This window comes from Cynocephalus volans, chromosome X, assembly GCF_027409185.1.
Source record: "Cynocephalus volans isolate mCynVol1 chromosome X, mCynVol1.pri, whole genome shotgun sequence".
Lineage (NCBI taxonomy): Eukaryota > Metazoa > Chordata > Mammalia > Dermoptera > Cynocephalidae > Cynocephalus > Cynocephalus volans.
In genome coordinates this window covers 80950685-80973657 of record NC_084478.1, presented here as the reverse complement: position 1 = coordinate 80973657, position 22973 = coordinate 80950685, and the positions used below count along the sequence as shown (strand labels likewise).

Genomic DNA, 22973 nt, shown 5'->3' with positions numbered 1-22973 from the left:
TTGAAAGTGGTTTTTAAAGTACAGTATTAGTTTCCTCATACCTATTACTTGAACATCTCTCTGTATCACGCTGGCATATCTGCTCATGGTAGGGAAAATTTCATGGAGGCACAACCTGGTGGGGTGCTCAGAAACTTCTAAAATGGGAAACTCAGGTCTCTAGGCAAAGTTGCCATAAAGTAAAATGTAGCTGAGGGAGAGAACACAGGGTGTTAAAAGAATAATGTTAAGAATCACATAGTTGTGTTGGCCAAGTTTTATTTCTGAAGCAGTATGGTGTTTATATAATTATTCTTTACGCTTTTTTGTATTTCATAAATATGGCATTTAAAATTTTTAAAATGTAGATAGAATGTTGGCCTAGAACAGTCACAATATAACCCATACCCTGAAGATGAGGAAATGTTTTTATGCTGACATTTCTCCCTTTAACCAGCACTTGGTGAGTGGCTGCTTAGTCTAGGACAAACAAAACCAAGAGTCTTTTTAACTCCAACAAACATTAATTTAAAAAGAAAGGAGTTAATGTTGAATGGCTGTGGTGTGCCATGTACTATGTTAAGAAAATAGAGCTAAATAATACCTGTCCTGGCAGATCAGAGTTGACTAACTTATAAAACAAGTGTTGTCCAGGAACTTACGATTCTCATATACTGATCTGTCTATTGATGCCCAATATTTTCAGTTGTGTGAATAGTGCGAGCTGATATTTGGCTCCCATGAAGATGGTTCCTTAATTAATTTATGGGACATAAGAGAGTCAGATGAAGTAGTTCAGGGAGGAAAGGGAATACGGGTTAAAAGGAGTCTGTTTGACTTATCTTTGAGAACTGCTGACTGAATACCTACTGCAGTATATACTAACCTATTCCCATCCTATTTTGCACCTACGAACCCATATTGACAGAGTTCACAAAATACAAAGATTATTCAATACCTTTTAAAGAAATGAACAAAATGTGTAAAACTTATTCAGTCTCACATATGATTTTATTTTCTCCCTTCAACCATAATAATATGATATCCAAATTTTGTCTTAACCGGTGGGTCTGTAAACACAGGTTTATCCATCCCACTTATAGGCAAGGCAAATGCTGCTTCTTGAAATGGTCCCACCATGGACCCTCTGGTCATCCAACCCAAGTCGCCCTGAAAAACCCAAAAGAGGTGTGATGTCAAGTGGCCCTGAAGAGGGAACAGTTCTACTGTAGCTTGAGAGAATTTCCCAATATAAATGCTAAGGTTACTAGGTTTATTCATCTGGGTCAAATAGTAATAGGGTCAACAAGGACAAACAAGTGGAAGAAGTCTAACCCAGAGAGAACACATAAGCACTCACAGTACTGCTGGACTTTGAAGTCAGCTGTGCAAGTTTGGTCATGCCTAGGTTGACACACAAGTGACCCATATTGAACTGTTTACAAGTTGGACATTTCTCCTTTTAAGATCTTCAAACCAAGATATGGCTAAAATTAATGGTGGAACACAGGAATAATCCTTAGTTCTGAGTTTCCTCTGTGGAGGACAGAAAAATTTAAACAGTAAGAGCAACATACCCCTTGCCTGGCTTTATCTTCACTATATTGTGCGGCCACTTCATTGAATCTCATTCCAGACTTTAACTTTTCCATGGCTTCCATGATTTTGCCGTGTTTTTCACATAGAATGTGTCTGACCTACAGGGAAAAAGTATGTTCATATAATACTTGAAGAACCAAGTGATTCCTCACAGTACAGCAGTTATGTCTGTATTACCCCCACCAGGAAAAAAAAACATTAGCTTGTGGCAACTGAAAATCCTGTAAGTCTGCCCAGTTGGGCAATGGCCACAAACCCATTTTCCATATCAAGACAGTATCTCAGAACCCTGATTTGGATGGAAAATGGGCACCTGGCTGTGGGAAGCTCCCTTTCTTTTTTTTTTTTTTTTACCATGTACCTCAACGGTAACAGGAAGAAGAAATATGATGGTGGCTGAAATCTTTGGTCCTGGAGTCAAATCCCAACTTAGGCGTATGAGGGTACTTCAAAAAGCTTGTGGAAAGGGAGGGAGGAGGGAGGGAGGTTTTGGTGATGGGCAACAATGATCAGCCACAATGTATATCGACAAAATAAAATTAAAAAAAAAAAAAAAAGCTTGTGGAAAAATGGAATTGAAAGATAATATAAATCTTTCCATGAACTTTTTGAAGATCCCTCTTATGACTAGGCATTTTTTAAATTTTTTAAAAAATTTTAATTGACACATTGTAATTATACATACTTATGGGGTACAATCTGATGTTTTTATACATATATATGTTGTATAATAATCTGGTTAGGATAGTTAATGTATCAGTTATCTCGTGTGTTTATTATTTCTTTGTGGTGAAAACATTCAAAAGCCTCTCCTCTATTACGTAATATAAAAACATAACTCTTAACCATAGTCACCCTACTGTGCCACAGAACACCAGAACTTATTCCTCCTATCTAATTGTAATTCTGTACCCATTGGCCAACCTCTCCCTCTTTTCCCTCCCCCTGCCCTTCCTTCCCCAGTCTCTGGAAACCACTGTTCTGCTCTCTGACCTTAGGAATGTTTTTAAACCTCCAAGTGTTTCCCTGTTTATGCACTGAGATAATAGGATTCAATCAACACTATTACTTCATCAGAATGAGGGTGATAGGAATAAAATCCCACTAGGAAATATTTCTTACCAAAAGAGGCCTAATGTTTAAAGTCTCACCACAATTCAACACTTTGAAAAAGTATCAGATGTTGAATATTAAGAATACTCAACCCTACAGTAGCATTCAAATTTGACTTGTTTACATAAAGCCATGGTTTTTAAAAAAACAATATCCTTAAAAATGATTTTGTCAAGATATCTGTTTTGCAGGATTTCCCATTTCTCATTCAAACAGAATCATCATATGTTTCACATTGTAGGTGATACATTGGGGTAGAGGCTAAAGATGTCTCCCTTATAATTTAGAGACAAGCAAACCAAGGTTGTTCTTAGGGTTAACTACTGAAATTGGAGTTGAGGGAGTGTCATAGGCCCACAGGAGTAACTTCCTGTCTAGTGGAGCTACACAGGAGATATGAGCATATCAAAGGAAAGAATGTGTCAAAAAACAGGGCTCAGAGAGGCAAACTTCTACAGAATGTGTCCAGAACTGTCCGGGAGGCAGGGATAAACAATCTGGACACTAGAGAGATAGCCTGTTGGGGGACAAGAATGGTTCATCAGACCTCAACTTGGCCTAGCAAAAACAGCTTCTGGACTGCCTCCTCCTTTCTGCTTCCACACCCACAGAGCAACCTTCTGATTTGATTACTGGGAAAGTACACACAGCATTCATGATCACAGAAAGGAGATGCCATCTACCATTTTATGAATGAATAAACAAGTATTCTGGTTTGGGCAGCATGACATGATGAGTCTGTAGTATTTGTCCAGTTTGCAAGTATGATCGACCAACTAGCAACTGTGTGTCTGCCCCTTGGAAGAGAGCCAAGCTACCAGAAAGAGTCTGGGAGTGATGAGCATGGAGGCAGTAGTTGAAGCTGTGGGAGTTAATGAGATTACCCAGGGAGGCTATGGAGAATGAGAACAGGAGGAAAGAAGCCTAAAGACAACCTTGGAGACTATCAATGTTTAAGCAGCAGCAAAGAAGTTCAAAAAGCATAATAAAAAGGAAAGGCCAAATAGGAGAGAAAGGTGTGTTAACAGAAACCAAGGCAGGAGAAAATTTCGAGGAGAAAATGGTCAACAGGGTTAAGTGCTGCAGAGAGATCAGGGAAGATATACAATCAATTCAGTCAAGAAGAAAACAGTAAATCAATAACCTCAGCAAAAGGAGTGTCAGGAGAGTGGTAAGTGCGGAGGCCGGAACGCGGCAGGCTGACTGAGGAAGCAACGGGAAGTGGGAGAGTAATGCCTGATGTGGGGCACACTCTCAACTAGTTGACTTCGAAAAGGAGAAAGGGTCTGCCTAGAGGAAAAGGATTGAGGACATGTATACATTTTAAAGATTCCTGAACATATTTTCAGAATGAAGGGACAGATCCAGTAAAGAGGGAAGGGTTGAAGACAGAGCAAAGAAGGGAGGCAGGAGAAAAATGAAGCAGCAAGGTCTGCTGTTTAGAACACTGAAAAACGAGCCTTAAAGAAGCAAGATGAGGAGACAGAAGGGAGGTGCAGGTGAAGAGAACTTTGTTGATAGGGGGCTGAAGGCCAAGGAGTTCCTGACTATAGGTCTGGTTTCCATTTTCTTGTGAAAATAATAAAAAATTGAAAAGTTATTGAGTACTTAATATTTGCTAGGCACTGTGCTAAGTGAATTATCTCACTAAACCCTCACACCAACCCTGGGAGACTAGATCAGTGTCTCTCAACCCTGGCAGTACATTAGAATCACTTCCAGAGCTTCTAAAAAAGATATGAAGCTCCAGGCCCCACTCCCAGAGGTTCTGATGTAGTTGGTGTGGGGTGAGACTCCAGGCATTGATATTTTTTTACAAGTGCTCCAGGTGAATCTAGTGTACATCCAGGATTGAGAACCACTGGACAAAGTTATCTGCTGACTAACTGGAGCAGGGTGGTGGATGGTTTGAGGTGAGTGGTTTGCTGAGCAGTACTGACGGCCTAGCTAAGGTTAGAGACTGGTATTTGTGGCCCCAATCCCCAAGGCTGTGTGACTCTCCAGTCGAGCCCAGCAGTTCTGGCTTTAAGTGCAAAGAAAGTTGACCATTGGATTGATCCTGACTTGTAGTTTGGCAGGTGGATGCAGCAAAATGACCAAAAGGAAAAGGAGTTGGGGCCACTAGATCTAATTTCCAGTTTACAGGAAATACAGGGGACAGGAGAACAAACATGAAGCCTGGGAGAAAGTGGGGAGAACAGGTGGGCTCAAGGGCCTGGAGTCTGTGAGAAGAACAGAACAGGACTGGGGGAGGTGGGAAGAGAAGGGGAAGGAGGGAAGCTGTGGTCAGCAGGTGGGTCTCAGAATCTAAACAGCTCATAGTGACACAAGGACAGGGTGTGGGCACAGGGGTGGGGTCTGAAGCAGAATGTCAGGGTGTGGAAGGAGCTGAGACCCTAAAAGGCTGGAGGGTCCCAGGGTCCCTCCCCTATTGGGGCTTTCAAAAACACTGGAAACAACCCAGCTGTCCTTCAGCAGGTGAATGGTTAAACATACCATGGCACTTCCACATCATGGAACATGAGGACTACTCAGCAACACAAAGGAACAAACACTATTCATACACACAACAACTTGAATGAAATCTCCAGAGAATTATACTGAGTGAAAAAGGCCAATCCCAAAAGGTTACATACTATATGATTCCATCCATAAAACATTTTTGAAATTGTAAAATTATACAAATGGAGAACCGATTAGTGGCTGCCATGGGTGAAGAAGAGGGTAGAGGTAGGGGCAGGAGGGAGGTGGGTGTAGTTATAAAAGGGCAACAGGAAGGATCCTTGGGGTGATGGAACTGTTCTGTATATTGACTGTATCAGTGTCAATTTCCTGGTTGTGCTATTGTACTATAGTTGTAACGTGTTACTTTTGGGGGAAATTGGGTAAAAGGCACATGTATTATTTCTTACAACTGCATGTGAATCCACAGTTATCTCAAAATAAAAAGCTTAATCAAAAATTTAATCCTAATCTACTTTTCTGTCTAATTACATGCCACTCCTTTCCAAATACCTCATTTATTGCCACACTGAACTTATTTTTTTCCAGAGAGAGTAAGATGCCACTTTAAAGCCATATGTAGTGCAGAAGTCTCTTAGATTAGGTGCTTGTAAAAGTCAGCACATTAGGTGAAAATTGCATACAGCCAAAATTGCCCTAGACAATAGCCAAGAGTTGGAACCAGCCCAAATGCCCATCATCAGATGAGTGGATACGGAAAATGTGGTACATCTACACAATGGAATACTACTCAGCTATAAAAACGAATGAAATACTGCCATTTGCAACAACATGGATGGACCTTGAGAGAATTATATTAAGTGAAACAAGTCAGGCACAGAAAGAGAAATACCACATGTTCTCACTTATTGGTGGGAGCTAAAAATTAATATATAAATTCACACACACACACACACACACACACACACACACACCGGGGGGGGGGGGGGGAAGAAGATATAACAACCACAATTACTTGAAGTTGATACGACAAGCAAACAGAAAGGACACTGTTGGGGGGGAGGGGGGGAGGGAGAAGGGAGGGAGGTTTTGGTGATGGGGAGCAATAATCAGCCACAATGTATATCGACAAAATAAAATTTAAAAAAATAATAATAAATAAAAATAAAAATAAATTAAAAAAAATTTTAAAAATTGCCCTAGAACATTCCTTATGAAGATGTCATACTGGAGACCAACACATCAGCTCTCATTAAGCCCAACATAGCCAGACACCCCCCACTCTCAGGTTGTAACAATGACCACTTCTTCATTTGAACACCAGATGAAGTAGCTAGGTTGTATTTAGGGACCATGTTTTATGAAAAATTATCTTCGGACACCAGATTCCCACATCACATGGTTGGATGTTCATACAAGAATGGAGGACAACTACAGAAAAGCAGATCCATGGCTCTCCTCTCACGCTCTCTCTGGGGCACAGGTTCATTGAGTAGAAAGGTGGGCAGAATGGCTCACACTGTTTACATTCTCTCTCTCTTTTTGGGTGCATGGTTGAATTTATATGGTGTAATTCCACTGCTATGCTTATTGTACAGCAATGAAATTTATTTCTTTACCTAACTGCTCCCAACTAAACTGTAATAACAGAGAGCATCTCTTACTTTTTTTTAAATCCCCAGAGCCTGATACACTTGCTTAGTACAGGGCAGATGTCACTGAATGAATGAATGAAAGTATAGGCTTCCATATCCTGACTAAAACATGGATATCACCTTGTTACATAGTACTAAGTAGTATAGTTCTATCTGCAGATTAAATTTTCTTACAGCAGACACTCCTCTGGGACTAGGATACATACTTCAAGTCATTATTTGCTAATTGTCTTACCACCACCACCACCACCCCCATTTTCATAGTCAAAACCCTGGCTTGTTAGCTCACCAGTGGGGAGCTTTCTAATGAGACCTGCACCCTTGCCTGTTTATTCAGCAGAGGTGCCTTTTAGCACTTACATAAGTTCCTGGTTTTGTAAAATATTTTGTCCTGAGAAATAACTCATTTACTTACTGGGAAGATATAACTTAATACAAAAATTATGAAGAAATTCTGGATGTCTGGGAAAGCATTTGAGAAAGTATTTAAAAGGAATTACTTTTCATAAATGAGATTGGTCTACATTTTCCAGTTTTGTTATCTTGATTTTACATCAGTGTGTTAGGTTAGCCTCTTAGAATGAGTTAAGCATACTGTCTTTTATGTGTACCAATGTGTATATGTTATTTACATTTAACATCGGAAAAAAAAGGAACTAGTAACTCACCTTTACTGCACTGCCTCCACCTTTGGGACCCTCAGCCTTCTTGCCAGCACTGTCACTCCCACAGGCTGCTCCCCCTTTAGAGAGACATGACACGTACTCATTTAAACTGCACCTTGATATTTACAGAAAGGTCCAACAGACAACACAAGTTGATCCTTCTATCATAGCATCAAGCTTCAAAAGGGTACTCTGCCAGACACTTTACTACAGCAAGCTAAGTTAATCTGTGACTCACCTCTCTTAAAACAGGAGATTTGTGCCCTACATAAACGCTTCTCAGAAAACGGATACAGAAATGAGTGTGCTAATGGGTGGATGAGAGCTCCAGAAGCCTGGTCTGGAGAATGTAGACCCAATTTCAAATCCTGCCTTCTAAGGGCAAACCCCTAAGCTCTTGTAAAATTTCTAATATGCACTGCAACTATGTATTTGAGCACTCACAATTCCAATAAGCAAAATCTCCAAAAATATATTTTAAATAAAGATCAAATTTCCCACTATCCATATTTGGCTAAAGAATACATTCACATCCAAATTCCTGGAGTCTACTACATTGCCTATTGATGTTTTCCTAAGAAAAGCCATTGATATTCAGATTAACAACTACTGGCAGCATCTTACATTTTACTACTATGTCCTTTACTACTGTGTTAACTTCTGTGTCAATGGCAACATACTTACTGTTAGAGACTGATGTTCCTATGAACTATAGCTGAATTAAATGCTCAGTTCAATGAACATTTCATAAGTAACTACTAAGTTCTAGGTATTTGGGGTATAAAGATGAAAAAGCCATGTACCTTCTCTCAGGGCACTCATATTCTAGTGAGGAAGGCAGATCATTTCAGGAGAATGTTGTAGGTGCAAAGAGCCGGTTATGCACAGGGGGCTATGGAAGCACAGAGGAACATTTTGGCCAGCCAGGGAAGGTTTCCTGATGAGTAGATGCTGACTAGCTAAAGAAGGATGAGAAGACACTCCAGAATGGAGGAAACAACACAGTACGTGTAGAAAATTGTAAGATGAAGCCAAATCTGAGGTTGGAGTGCTGTCAGATGAGCCTGCCTGGGGGAGGTCAGGGGATGGGGGCCTTTGGGCCCCCATTAAGAACTTGGAATTTACCCTAGAAGTAATAGGGAGCCCTTGAAAAGTTTTAAGCAGGAAACACTATCTTACTTGTCTTAGTATCTCTAATGCCTAGCACAGTTCCTGACATACAAAAGGTGTTCAATAAATTTTCAAGTAAACTGAAAACCCAAAATACTGACCGCCAAAAGCCTAAGAAAATGTTCCTGCCAAAGGAATTTTATTAAAGCAAACTCTTCACTGGGTTTGCTGTATATTCACTTGTGAACAATGATGACCTCCAGCCATCCCATCCTCTCCCCTCCCGGGTGCTGTCGTCTTCTGACTGCCACCTCACTACCTTTTACTGAGGACCCTGGCCTCAGCTTTGGGCTTCCTCTCCACCCTCGCTCCTGCCATCATCTTGCCTTACCTCACCATTTACCTCATCTCACAGTTTGGGATCTCCCTGCTGAATGCCCATTCTCACTACTCCAGGACACCTGCCCCAGGGGCACATGACAGAATCATGTCACTCAGAACTAGTAGTTCAATCTCTGGCTACAACCTCCTGTCCTTCCAGCTTTCTTGTGCCTCATTCTCACAACACTGGCTCTTTGACTTCACAGAACATTCTCCCCCCCACCCCCCTCTGCCCTCAGTCCCCATCCTGCTGAGTTCCTTGACACTGCGAGACTTCTTCCTTTCCCAGTCTGGACCCCATGCCTAATCATCTGAACTGCGTTCCCACTGGCACCCTCAATTCCCTCGTGTTGCTATCCTCCTATTATAATTGCCCAACAAATCCTCAACCCTGGCTCAAGGCTACACCTAGCTCTTTTCAATCCTACATTGTGCCAGTTGCATGGTGCTAGATAAATAATGACTGTGCAGATCATGTCTTCTACAAATTCATGGCCTTCAATCTCAGTCAGGCTCCTATCCTTGAGGGTAGTCCTTTTATTTGAATTTCATTCCCTCTCCCATTACCCTGTTCGAAACTGCTACCACTCTTCTCAAGACCCCTACTGAGTCCCTTGCCCCTCAGTCTTAAAAATACCCTTGCATTCTTCTTTACTAAGAAATTGAGGCCATTAAGCATGACCTCCCTAACTCTGCCCTCTCCCTAGTGCCACACCCATCTTGTCTCTTTGTCTATGACCTCAAGCATAAGGTGTCCCTTCTCCTATTCAAAGGTCAACTACTCCACCTCAGTCCTAGACCCCATCTTCTCCTAAATCTCACTTCTTTTTAACTTTACCTCTCTTACTCTACTGGATCCTTCACTTGGAGTCACTCCCAAGTTTTCCCCTTTCTGAAGAAACAAACAAAACTTTCTCTTAATTCTCTGTCCTCCTCTATCTACCATCCAATTTCCATGCTTCTTCCATCAGTCCACACTGATCTGTCTCCAGTTTAATCACTTCCCTGTCAGTCCTCTAGTCACAATCTGCCTTTCTCACTCCACTGAAACCACTCTTGCCTAAGGCCACCTTTAATTTCCAAATCCAAACAGTATTGTTTTGGGTCCTCATCTCATCTGGCTGCTTTGCTGTGCATGACAGACTATACCTTGTGTCTTTGAAAGTTTCTGGTCTCTCCAGACTCTGGGACATCATTCTTCACTCCCTGTTATCTGTTTGCCTCTTTGCCTGCCCCAGGATCAAATCCTCTGCCCTCTGCTCTTCTTATTCTACAAACTTTCCATGGGTAATCTCATACACTCTCACAGCCTCAACTACCCATTTTAGGAGTCATATGTTTAGGAGTCAGTGACTCCTAAAACCTGCATATGTAGCCTAGACCTCCCCCTCAAACTTCAGACTCAAATATCCAGTCACTTCCTGACCACATCTCCACTTAGATGTCCCACGGACACCTCAGAGTCAATATATCTAAAAGCGAACTCATCAGGGCCAACCAACCCATGGCTCACTTGGGAGAGTGTGGTGCTGACAACACCAAGGGTTAAGATCCCCTTACCGGTCATCTTTTTTAAAAAAATAAAAATAAAAATAAAAATAAAAGCGAACTCATCAACCTCATCCCAGCTCCTCATGTATTCTCTATGTTAGCTTGCAGCATCAGCATCAAGTTAGAAACCCATACAGAAAAGTGAGAATGATTGTTGACCCCTCCATGCCCAATCCAATAAATCACAAAGCCCTGACTATTTCACATTCTGAATATTTATAGGATCTTTTTCTCTCCTCTCAGTTCCCACAGCTACTACTTTAGTTCAGGCCACCGTCATCTCTCACCAGGACTACCACAACAATCTCCTTACAGGTTTTTCTGACCCTTAACTAACCTTCTTAGAATCCCACCATTTGGTCTTTGTTTATGTCTTCATTCTCACCACTTGCCATTCTGGCTTGAGTTTCTGCTCCAGCAACACTATACCGTATATACCATGCTGTTTCTCACCTCAGTGCTTTAGCTGGTGGACCCTGTCAGGAATGCTTTGACCTATCTCCACTGCCAATCTTGACCTGCCTAACTCATCTCCAGGAAGCCTTCCCTTCCGTTCCCCGACTAGATAAAGCACTTCCTCAGTTTCCGTAGTATCCCATACGCATCTCTCAACACTGCATTATGTACAGTGCTTTATGATATGTTTTTATCTTCCTCACTACTTCGGGAGCTCCTTAAGACCAAGATCCGTGTCTTATTTTTATATCCTCAGATATATGTGTGCCCGACACACATCTGTTCAGTGGCTGAATGAGTCTTTCCCCGATGGTGGGCATGTCATTCTGCAAGCATTAAAAGGAACCTTGAGGACCGTAATCAATCTGGACTTCCTATTGATGGTTTCTGACAAGATTAAATTTTACAGCTCTAATAATCCCTTGAAATAGCAGCCTCAAATCATCGCTTCCAAGGAACCATCCCCATCAGCTCCACGCGGACGGCCCCTGCCCCGCACCCCAATATGTTCCTACAACCCCAGTAGCCCCCCTCGCGCACTTATCCTTTCTAAGCCTCATCAGAGGAGCTCCACACATAATGGATGGCCGCTCTGTGGGGTCACTGCCCATCTGCTGCCTCCGTCCCGGGTCCCGGGGATTGCCTGTTTGTTCCCTCCCCTCGCTCCTCACCCGCCCCCATTCTCCCTGATTGCTCTAACCGTTCTACCTTTCCCCCCTTTTCCAGAACCACTTTTTCCTTTGGGCGGCATCTTCGAAACTTGCCGTTGAACTCTCAACTGCTCGGGTTGCCGAACAAAGCACCTTCAGGCCCCACGGGCATGTCCTAAACAATGCCTGAAAGCGGCATCGCAATTGACGGTTCTTATTTGCAGCTCTGGAAGCAGGCATAGCTTGGGGCAGACCCGGTCCTTTACATCTCGGACCAATGGGGCTGAAGATGCCTGACCAATAAGAAACTTGGGACCAGGTAGAGGGAGACGAAAGTAGGGTTGGGGCGGGAAACCCCGCCTCTGCGCCTTTTGTTACTTCTTTCACACTTCCTTATTTGCGCCCGCTCCCCCGCCCTGCTCGCTTCCCCGCCCCTTTGCTCGTGGCATGCGCAGTTGGAGATGCGGGCCTCTGCAGTCCCTCGGCACCGGCTCTGGCCAGTCCCGTGCGGCCACCAGACAAAAGGAAAGCGGGAAGAGTCATGGTGGCAGTCACTTTCTCCGTCCCCTCCTACACATAGGTTTGCCTTCCCTAGAGGTTTTTAGTTTTTTACTTTTATTTTGCAGATGTAGCTGATTGGGTTCAAAAGGTAGTTTTTAAAAAAGCTCTGCCTCTTGCAGAATTTTCACCGTCATGGAGAAACACTGGGAGCATTCTCAGTGCTCCTCAGTAGGGTACTGCTTAAATAAATAATGTTTCAACAACACAAAAGGATATTATGAGTCATTTAAAATAACGATTGAAAGACTGTGTGTGCGGATAGGGGAAATGGCCTTGCGGAAGGGTACAGGCCAAAATACAGAATATGATTCTTTTTTGGGTGCGGCTGGCCAGTATGGCGATCCAAGCCCTTGACCTTGGTATTATCAGCACCGCGCTCTAACCAATTGAGCTAACCGGCCAGCCCCTAGAATATGATTCATTTTTGAAAAACGATATATAGTGTACTATATAATACATGCATGTAAAGGACAGGAAGGCTATCTAGCAAAACGTGACCAGTGATGCTAGTACGTACAGGTCGTTGTGTACGTTTCTGTGTATTTTCCAAAATTTCTATAACAGTGCAGTGTAATGTAGTAACTAAAAGCCTGGATTCTGGAGCCAGATTGGCTGGTTTCAGATCCCTGCTCCACCATCTGTCTACTACCTCTGACCTTCAGGAAGTTACCTCACCTCTCTGGCTCAGTTTCATCATCTGTGAAATGGAGTTGATAATAGTACCTACTTATAGGATGTTAAGAGAATTAAAGAAGTTCATATTTGTAAAGCACGTAAAACAATGGCTAGCTCATAGTTAGCGTTAGCTTAAAATGAATGATTTTTTAATTTGTGTCCCCATACTTTTTCTCCCCTTACCCACAACCCCTCCCCCAGTAATTTGTATATAATGTCAGGGCTTTTCTTCTACTCCATGAGATAGCTGTCCCAGCTTGCCATTACTAGCCGGAACATATAGGTCCTCCAGCTCAGAGTTTAGTTTGTGGATATAGCCTTACTGCGCTTAAGGATGCTTCTTTCCCAAACCAGGGGATGAGGCATTTGTGAGATCGTGCCCATCCCCACTAAGACATAACAAGGAGCCCCCTTAATGTTGCACTGCTGCGACTTCTGGGCACACCTTTGGCACTCCTTGTTTCTGTGGAGAATGCATCCAATGCTGAGGTGATCACTGCTCTCCCACTTCTGAGTAGGCCCCGCCCCTGTACTGACTTTCCTGGAGGTGGGGGAGTGGGGGTTGACAATGACAGTGTGGCCTCCTGTTCATTGAATCAGCCACGGCCAGGAGGCCCAGGAGGCACCTTTACTTGTGGTTTTTCATTGGGAAGAGCCTTTCCTGTGACCACTGGCTATGGCAGTCATGGAGTAGAAATGAAGCAAACTAGAGTTCAGATCCCACAGAAGAACCAGCATGAACGGCTGATGTACCTGGCAATGCTTAGTGCCTGGAAGTTGTGCGAGCTCCATGCATTCCAGCAGATGATAACAGCAACAATGATAATAAGCAAACCTGCGTAGCTGGCTGAATTTGCCCGAAGCAGTACCTAAAGGCCAATGGCTCTGAGGAGAAAAGGACGGGCATAGTTGGCTGGTGCTTTCAAGGTCAAAAGTACTTTAGGACAGTTAGATACAAAATTATGTGCAATCTCAACTACACGTTTTACATCACAAAAAGATGGGGCAGGAAATATAAAATTTTAAGTTTTCTAGGATGTGAGTTTATGTCTAACAATCATTTTCTTCTGTTTATATTATATTCTGTTATATCATTTGGAGTGTGTGTTTTTATTTTTATTTTTTTGCTCATAAATGTTTTATTTCTAAAGTTTTCTTTTTTTTTTTTTTTTAAAAAAGATGACCGGTAAGGGGATCTCAACCCTTGGCTTGGTGTTGTCAGCACCACGCTCAGCCAGTGAGCAAACCGGCCATCCCTATATAGGATCCACACCCGTGGCCTGGGTGTTATCAGCACCACGCTCTCCCAAGTGAGCCACAGGCCGGCCTCTAAAGTTTTCTATTGCTTTTTATTTTACTATTTTTGGGAGGTTTTTTTCTTTATTTATTTTTTTTAATCTACTTATGTTTGGTTTAATTTTCTTTTTTCTTTTTTTAAATTTTATTTTGTCAATATACAATGAGGTTGATTATTGTGGCCCATTACTGAAACCACCCTCCCTCCTCCCTCTCCCCGCTCCCTCACAACAATGTCCTTTCTGTTTGCTTTTCATATCAACTTCAAGAAATTGCAATTGTTATGTCTTCGTCCCTGCCCCTGGATTTTTTTTTTTTTTGTCTGTGTGAATTTATTTATTTATTTTTATCTCCCACCGATAAGTGAGAACATGTGGTATTTCTCTTTCTGTGCCTGAATTGTTACACTTAATATAATTCTCTCTAGGTCCGTCCATGTCGATGCAAATGGCAGTATTTCATTCTTTTTTATAGCTGAGTAGTATTCCATTGTGTAGATATACCACATTTTCCATGTCCACTCATCCGATGATGGACATTTGAGCTGGTTCCAACTCTTGGCTATTGTAAAGAGTGCTGCAATGAACATTGGGGAACAGGTATACCTTCAACTGGATGATTTCCATTCCTCTGGGTATATTCCCAGCAGTGGGATAGCTGGGTCATATGGCAGATCTATCTGCAATTGTTTGAGGAACCTCCATACCATTTTCCATAGAGGCTGCACCATTTTGCAGTCCCACCAACAATGTATGAGAGTTCCTTTTTCTCCGCAACCTCGCCAGCATTTATCGTTCAGAGTCTTTTGGATTTTAGCCATCCTAACTGGGGTGAGATGGTATCTCAGTGTAGTTTTGATTTGCATTTCCTGGATGCTGAGTGACATTGAACATTTTTTCATATGTCTGTTGGCCATTTGTATATCTTCCTTAGAGAAATGCCTACTTAGCTCTTTTGCCCATTTTTGAAATGGGTTGCTTGTTTTTTTCTTGTAAAGTTGTTTGAGTTCCCTGTATATTCTGGATATTAATCCTTTGTGAGATTTATATTTTGCAAATATTTTCTCCCACTCTGTTGGTTGTCTTTTAACTATGTTAATTGTTTCTTTTGTTGTGCAGAAGCTCTTCAGTTTGATATAATCCCATTTGTTTATTTTTCCTTTGGTTGCCCATGCTTTTGGGGTCATATTCATGAAGTCTGTGTCCAGTCCTACTTCCTGAAGTGTTTCTCCTATGTTTTCTTTAAGAAGTTTTATTGTTTCAGGGTGTATATTTAATTCTTTAATCCATTTTGAGTTGACTTTAGTGTATGGTGAAAGGTATGGGTCTAGTTTCATTCTCCTGCATATTGACATCCAGTTCTCCTAGCACCATTTGCTAAAGAGGCAGTCTCTTCCCCCATGTACAGGCTTGGTGCCTTTGTCAAAGATCAGATGGCTGTAGGTGTGTGGATTGATTTCTGGATTCTCTGTTCTATGCCATTGATCAGTGTGTCTGTTTTTATGCCAGTACCATACTGTTTTTGTTACTATAGCTTTGTAGTATAGTTTAAAGTCAGGTAGTGTTATGCCTCCAGCTTTATTTGTTTTGCTCAGCATTGCTTTGGCTATGTGTGGTCTTTTGTTATTCCATATAAATGTCTAGATAGTTCTTTCCATTTCTGAGAAAAATGCCATTGGAATTTTGATGGAGATTGCATTGAATTTGTATATCACTTTGGGTAGTATGGACATTTTCACTATGTTGATTCTTCCAATCCAAGAGTATGGGATATCTTTCCATCTTCTTGTATCCTCTGTAATTTCTCTCAGCAGTGGTTTGTAGTTCTCATTATAGAGATTTTTCACATCCTTGCTTAACTCAATTCTTAAGTATTTTATTTTTTTGGTGGCTATTGTAAATGGGCAGGCTTTCTTGATTTCTCTTTCTGCATGTTCACTATTGGAGAATACAAATGCTACTGATTTTTGTGTGTTGATTTTGTATCCTGCTACTGGGCTGAAATTATTTATCAATTCTAAGAGTTTTTCTGTAGAGGCTTTTGGCTGTTCGATATATAGGATCATGTCATCTGCAAACAGGGACATTTTGACTTCACCTTTTCCAATCTGGATGCCCTTTATTTCCTTCTCTTCTCTGCTTGCTCTGGCTAATACTTCCACTACTATGTCGAATAGGAGTGGTGAGAGTGGGCATCCTTGTCTAGTTCTTGTTCTTAAAGGAAAAGCTTTCAGCTTTTCCCCATTCAGGATGATATTGGCAGTGGGTTTATCATACATGGCTTTAATTATGTTGAGATACTTTCCATGTATACGTAACTTATAGAGGGTCTTTGTCATGAATGAGTGTTGAATTTTATCAAATGCTTTTTCAGCATCTATAGAGATGATCATATGGTCCTTGTGTTTGACTTTATTAATATGGTGTATCACATTTATTGATTTGCATATGTTGAACCAACCTTGCATCCCTGGGATGAATCCCACTTGATCGTGGTGAATAATTTTACCTACGTGTTCTTGTATTCTGTTTGCTAGTATTTCATTGAGGATTTTTGCATCTACATTCATCAAGGATATCGGCCTGTAGTTTTCTTTTTTGGTTATAACTTTACCTGGTTTTGGTATCAGGATGATGTTTGATTCATAGAATGAGTTTGGGAGATTTGCGTCTGTTTCAATCTTTTGGAATAGTTTGTAAAGAATCAGTGTCAATTCTTCTTTGAATGTTTGGTAAAATTCTGCTGTGAATCCATCTGGTCCTGGGCTTTTTTTTGTTGGGAGCCTTCTGATAACAGCTTCAATCTCCTTTATTGTTATTGATCTGTTCAGATTTTCTACGTCTTCATGGCTCAGTTTTGGGAGCTTGTGTGTGTCCAGAAATTTATCCATTTCCTCCAGATTTTCAAATTTGTTGGCATATAGTTGTTTATAGTAGTCTCAAATGATTCCTTATATTTCAGATGAATCAGTTGTAATATCCCCTTTTCCATTTCTAATTTTTGTTATTTGAATCTTCTCTCTTTTTTTTTTTTGATTTCTTTCCGTCTGCTAACTTTAGGTTTGGATTGTTCTTGTTTTTCTAGTTCTTTAAGGTGAAGTGTTAGGTTGTTCACTTGCCATCTTTCCATTCTTCTGAGGTGAGCATTTAATGCAATAAATTTCCCCCGTAATACTGCTTTTGCAGTATCCCACAGGTTTTGGTATGATGTATCATTGTTTTCATTAGTTTCAATAAATTTTTTGATTTCTTGCTTGATTTCTTCTTGGACCCATATGTCATTAAGTAGAATGCTGTTTAATTTCCATATGTTTGTATAGTTTCCAGATTTTTGTTTGTTTTTGATTTCTAATTTTAATCCATTGTGGTCTGAGAAAATATGTGGGATAATTCCAGTTTTTTTGAATTTATTGAGACTTGATTTGTGACCTAATATGTGATCTATCCTGGAGAATGATCCATGTGCTGATGAGAAGAATGAATATTCTGAGGTTGTTGGATGGAATGTTCTGTAGATATCTGCCATGTCCAATTGGTCTAGAGTGTTGTTTAGATCTTGTGTTTCTCTGCTGATTCTTTGCCTAGATGATCTGTCCAATATTGACAGTGGGGTGTTCAGATCCCCTGCTATTATGGTATTAGTGTCTATTTCCTTCTTTAGGTCGAATAGAGTTTGTTTTATAAATCTGGCTGCTCCAACATTGGGTGCATACATATTTATGATTTTTATGTCTTCTTGATGGATCAGTCCTTTTATCATTACATAGTGTCCCTCATTGTCTCTTTTTATGGTTTTTAGTTTAAAGTCTATTTTATCAGATATAAGAATAGCTACTCCAGCTCGTTTTTCTTTTCTGTTTGCACGGTAAATCTTTTTCCATCCTTTCACTCTTAGTCTATGTGAGTCTTTATGTGTGAGGTGGGTCTCTTGAAGGCAGCATATAGTTGGGTCCTCCTTTTTAATCCAGTCAGCCAGTCTGTGTCTTTTGATTGGGGGATTTAAACCTTTTACATTAAGAGTTGTTATTGAAAAGTGTTGATTTATTCCTAGCATTTTATTGATTATTGTTTGGTTGTCTTAGGTGTCTTCTGTTCCTTGCTTTCTGATTTACTGTTTGTTTTCTGTGTTTGTTGGTTCCTTAGGTTGTAGATAGCCTTTTTGTTTGTTTGTTTTCTCGTCATGAATGCCATTTTTATTATACTAGTGGGTTTTGATTTTTGGGGGGTTTTTATGGCAGTGGTAGTTCTTTTTCAGGAACCAAACCCAGTACTCCGTTGAAAATTTCCTGTAAGGGTGGTCGTGTGGTGGTGAACTCCCGCAGTTTTTGTTTGTCTGAGAAATATACTATTTGCCCTTCATTTCAGAAGGATAGCTTTGCAGGGTAGAGTATTATTGGCTGACAATCTCTGTCTTTTAGTATTTTGAATATATCATCGCATTCCTTTCTGGCTTTTAGGGTTTGTGATGAAACGTCTGATGTTAGTCTAATTGGGGCTCCCTTATAGGTGATTTGACACTTCTCTCTTGCAGCTTTTAAGATTCTCTCTTTGTCTTTGAGTTTTGCCAATTTGACTCTAACATGTCTTGGAGAAGACCTTTTTGGGTTGAATAAGTTTGGGGATCTTTAAGCTTCCTGGATCTGAAGATCTGTGATTTTTCCTATACCTGGGAAGTTTTCTGCCACTATTTTGTTGAATATGTTTTCAGTGCAATCTCCTTTTTCCTCCCCTTCTGGAATACCCATGACTCAGGTATTTGAGCGATTAAGATTGTCTGATATCTCTCTCAGATTTTCTTCAATGCCTTTGATTCTTTTTTCTTTTCTTTTCTTTTTTTTTTTTTTTGTCTGCCTGTGTTATTTCAAACAGCCCATCTTCAACTTTAGAAGTTCTCTCTTCAACTTCCGCAAGCCTGTTGGTTAAACTCTCCATTGTGTTTTTTATTTCGCTGAATAAATTATTCAGTTCGGCAAGCTCTGCTACATTTTTTTTCAGGGTATTGATTTTCCTTGTACATTTCTTCTTTCAGGTCCTGTGTACTTTTCCTCATTTCATCATGTTGTCTAGCTGAGTTTTCTTGTATCTCATTCAGTTTCTTTAGAATTATCCCTCGAAATTCCTTGTCAGACATTACAAGGGCTTCTTGTTCTTTAGGATCTAGAGCTTGAGAGTTATTACCCTTTGTTGGTGTACTTTCTTGATTTTTTGTATTTCTGGTATCTTTTCTTTGATGTTTATTCATTGTTGCAGGGGGTTTCACAGTCCACAGGTTTGACACTATTGTCTGACTAAGATGTTGCTGGGGTTGCCAATTTGGTATGGGTACCTCAGTGACTGCTTCGTTGGCCACTAGTGCCTTGCATATGTGGTTGCCTTGGCTCTTAGGCCTCTCTGGGGAGCCACCTCTCTGGTCAGCTTGGACTCAGCTGGGCTGCTGGGTCACGGGGTGGTACCTCGAGGTATGTGGTCTCTGCTGAGCTTCCACCTCCCCTGCTGGACATCTCCCTGTTCTGCACACACTGGGCCGAGCTGCTGGGATGCGCAGAGGCACCGCAGAGCGTGTGGTCTTTGTGGAGCTTCCCCTTCCCCTGCTGGATGTCTCCCTGCTCCGTGCGCTTTGGGCCGGGCTTGGGATGGAGCCAGGTGGTGGTGGAGAAGCCTACCTGCTGCTGGATCGCACACAGCAGTGCCACCCCCCACAGGGTATGTGGTCTCTATGGAGCTTCCACCTCCCCTGAGTTTGGGAGGCTGGGAAGTCCAAAGTCCAGGGAACACACCTGATGAGGGTCCTCCTTAGCGGTGGCTTCAGTGTCACAGAGTATCACACTCAGCCAGCAGCGTTGAGTTTGCCTCCGGGAAAGTGAGCAACAACCAGCGTGTGTTCTTTTTTATTCAAGAAAAAAGGGCAATATATATTATTCGAATAACAAACAAAAAAAATCCAGCTTCTATACTGGGTTAAGTCTGCACCAGTCTGTGGATGCAGACTGTGGAGGAGTCTGTGGAGCAGAGTGACAAATTAACTGAAGAGAGGACAGGGGGAGCAGAGAAGAAAAATTCAGCCTTGAAACCATGGTAACATCTGCTGGAGTGTGCACAGTGACTCAGAGCCAGCAATGGCTGCCAGTTGTATTTTCTACTAATTATCTCCTCAGACTGAGTCTTCCACGCATTACTTAAACAAGGAAAATTATGACGGGAAGCTGACAGCCCTCTTCCCAGGACAGAGGTTCACAAACCTTGGCTCAGACTCACTGCCCCACCCCACTCGCTCCACAACCAAAGGGCTACGGTTTCCTTCCTATTTGAGATCCCAGCAGCACTTCTGAAGGGAGAGCTTGAAGCAACAAAACACAGAGATCTACTTGATCCCATTCATAGGTGATCAATGCATAGCGAGCTCTGGTTCCCAGACTCTGGGGACAAGGATATAAAAGGTCACCTTTGGAAACTAAAACCAGGAAAAAACACTACATAGTGGACGAGATCAGCCACCTGCAAAAGTAGCCACACATCATGGTAAATGGATGCAGGTATATTGCTGATAGGACTGATATGTCTCCCTGACTTCATGATATTGTAACATGTCTGGCATGAGGTAATGAAGCTTTAAGTGACTGGCTTTTCAGAAAGAGCTTCAGAGAAGAAGACTCCATCTATGATTGTCCAGCATTGTCTCAGCAAAAGAACTACAGCTTCTGGAAGACATTACTTTTCCATTATCTAGTGAGGTGAATGTTTTCAGAGGTAGTGTTCATCTGAGACAGTGAAAAACAGCCAACACAAATGACACAAGTACTATGAGCCAAGAACTTTCTCTTCATGATCTCTTTTAGTTTGCACAACAGCCTTATTTGTAAAATATCACTGTTGCCATTTTAGAGCTGAAAAAACAGGCTCAGAGAATTTAAGAAATGTGCTCAAGTTTTCACAGCTAGCTAAGGTATGTGGCAGGGTTGGGCTCTGAACTCAGGTCTGACTTCCAAGCTGGTACCCTGTCCGTGATGCCATGCTGTTCCAGGCTTTGCCATCCCCTAAACGAAATCCAAGAACATGCAGTTCCCCTTGTTCTGAGTGCATGTACACCAACTCAGCTACCCAGGGACCTTGAGGCCTACAGGGGCATTCTGTGTGAGAGGCACCAGGGTCAAGTTATGCCCCCAGCATGGGATATAAATAAATGAGCCTTTGGCTTATGCATCAGTGTGTTGCTTATGAGTAACCTGGAATGTGCTCACCTCTGCCTGGTGTGCTGGACCTCCTGGGCCGCAGAAGCACAGAGGCAAGAAGAAGGAACATGGCGTGGGTGGGGCACAGTGGGCAGCGCACTGTAGCCAAGGTAGAGGGGAGATACTGGGGAAGAGGACTTCTGCATCCTCACACTCAGGAATTGGTCTCTATGTCCAGTGGATTCTGTCTCCTAAACAGCACTTGTCCCTGCCCACCTCACCCCCCAACATTTTATGGTGAACAGTGAACATTTTGCTAGATTTGCTTTATCACATATCCACCCATCAATCCATTTTATTTTTGTTGCATTTCAAAGAAAGTTATAGACATTAGTACACTCCACCCATAAACACTTCAGTAGTCACAATGTTAACTAGGATTCACTAATCATCTCTGGCACTGTCCTCTGCCCCGTTCTCCACTGCCACAGCCTTCTGCACATTCTCTGGACTATTGGAACAGCCTCTCCATTGACCCTTCTGCTACCAGTCTCAATCCCACTTCAAGCTAACCTCTGCAGCATCTGAGAGGGACCTCTCAGAAACACAGACCTGATATTGTCACTCTCCCTATTAAGACCCTTACATGGCTCCCTGTTGTCTGATAGGATGGTGTCCTGCTCCTTAGCCTGGAGGCCCAAGGGCCTTTATGTTGACATCTTCAGCCACATCTCTTGCTAGTCCCCACTGGGCTCCAACCATACAGAGTTACCATAAAGAGTTTACAGGTCCTCTCTTGAGACTTCATGCTGTTCTCCCTGCCTTGAATGCTCTTCCCCCGCTTTTGGTCTGGCTAACTCCTATTTACTTTTCAAGACTGGCCACAGGTGCTACCTCCTCCTGGAAGCCTACCCAGACCCTCTTTTTCTCCTTTTCCCAGGCTGGGCTTGGCACTTTGTGCTCCCAAAGTACCCTATGTTTATCCCTAACATTTGTATGATTTCTATTATTTTAAATTTGTAAAGTTTTGTTTTATGGCCCATAATATGGTCTATATTTGTGAATGAATCATGTACAGTTGAGAAGGATATGTACTCTGCTGTCATTGGGTGGAGGGTTCTATACATGTTAATTGGATCCTGTTGGTTGATGGCGCTGTTGAGATTTTTATATCCTTGCTAAATTTCTGTCTACTTATTCCATTAATTGTTGACAGAGTAGTGTTGAAATCCTCAAACGTAATTGTGGATTTGTCCATCTCTCCTTTTAACTCTCATCAGTTTTTACTTAGCATAATTTGAAGCTCTATTATTAGGTGCAAAAATGTTTAGGATTGTTATGGCCTCTAGATGAATTGACCATTTGATCATTTTGAGATGACTTTCTTTATCCCTGGTAATAGTTGTTCTGAAATCTACTTTGATATTAACATAGGCATTCCAGTTTTCTTTTGATTACTGTTAGCATGGTACATATTTTTCTATCCTTTTGATTTCAACCTGTTTGTGCCTTTATATTAAAGTGAGGGTTTTTTTAGAGAGCATATAGTTGGGTCCTGTGTTTTTCTTACCCAATATGACAATCTTTTCCCTTTGATTGGGGGTGTTTAGACCATTTACATTTAATGTGGCTATTGATATGGTTAGATTTA

The 22973-nt window shown here is 41.6% G+C and overlaps 1 protein-coding gene across 1 annotated transcript; it reads right to left on the bottom strand.

The window, feature by feature from the left end:
• Positions 1 to 968: 968 nt before the first annotated feature.
• Positions 969 to 11795, bottom strand: PIN4 (peptidylprolyl cis/trans isomerase, NIMA-interacting 4). The gene is made up of 4 exons (XM_063084294.1): positions 11681 to 11795; positions 7478 to 7551; positions 1557 to 1676; positions 969 to 1149 (listed from the first exon to the last, which is right to left on the bottom strand). Exons 1-4 carry the CDS (start codon positions 11721 to 11723, stop codon positions 991 to 993), a joined length of 396 nt encoding a protein of 131 aa, XP_062940364.1. The 5' UTR covers positions 11724 to 11795; the 3' UTR covers positions 969 to 990.
• Positions 11796 to 22973: the final 11178 nt, after the last annotated feature.

What these genes read in the sequence shown, in the direction of transcription:
- PIN4 (XM_063084294.1), bottom strand. Translation starts at nt 11,723, where the DNA reads ATGCCGCCCAAAGGAAAAAGTGGTTCTGGAAAAGGGGGGAAAG. An exon ending in GTGGAGGCAGTGCAGTAAAG is followed by an intron (nt 1,677 to 7,477) that starts GTGAGTTACTAG and finishes TTTTCCCTGTAG; the next exon opens with GTCAGACACATTCTATGTGA. An exon ending in AAGATAAAGCCAGGCAAGGG is followed by an intron (nt 1,150 to 1,556) that starts GTATGTTGCTCT and finishes TGGGTTTTTCAG; the next exon opens with GGCGACTTGGGTTGGATGAC.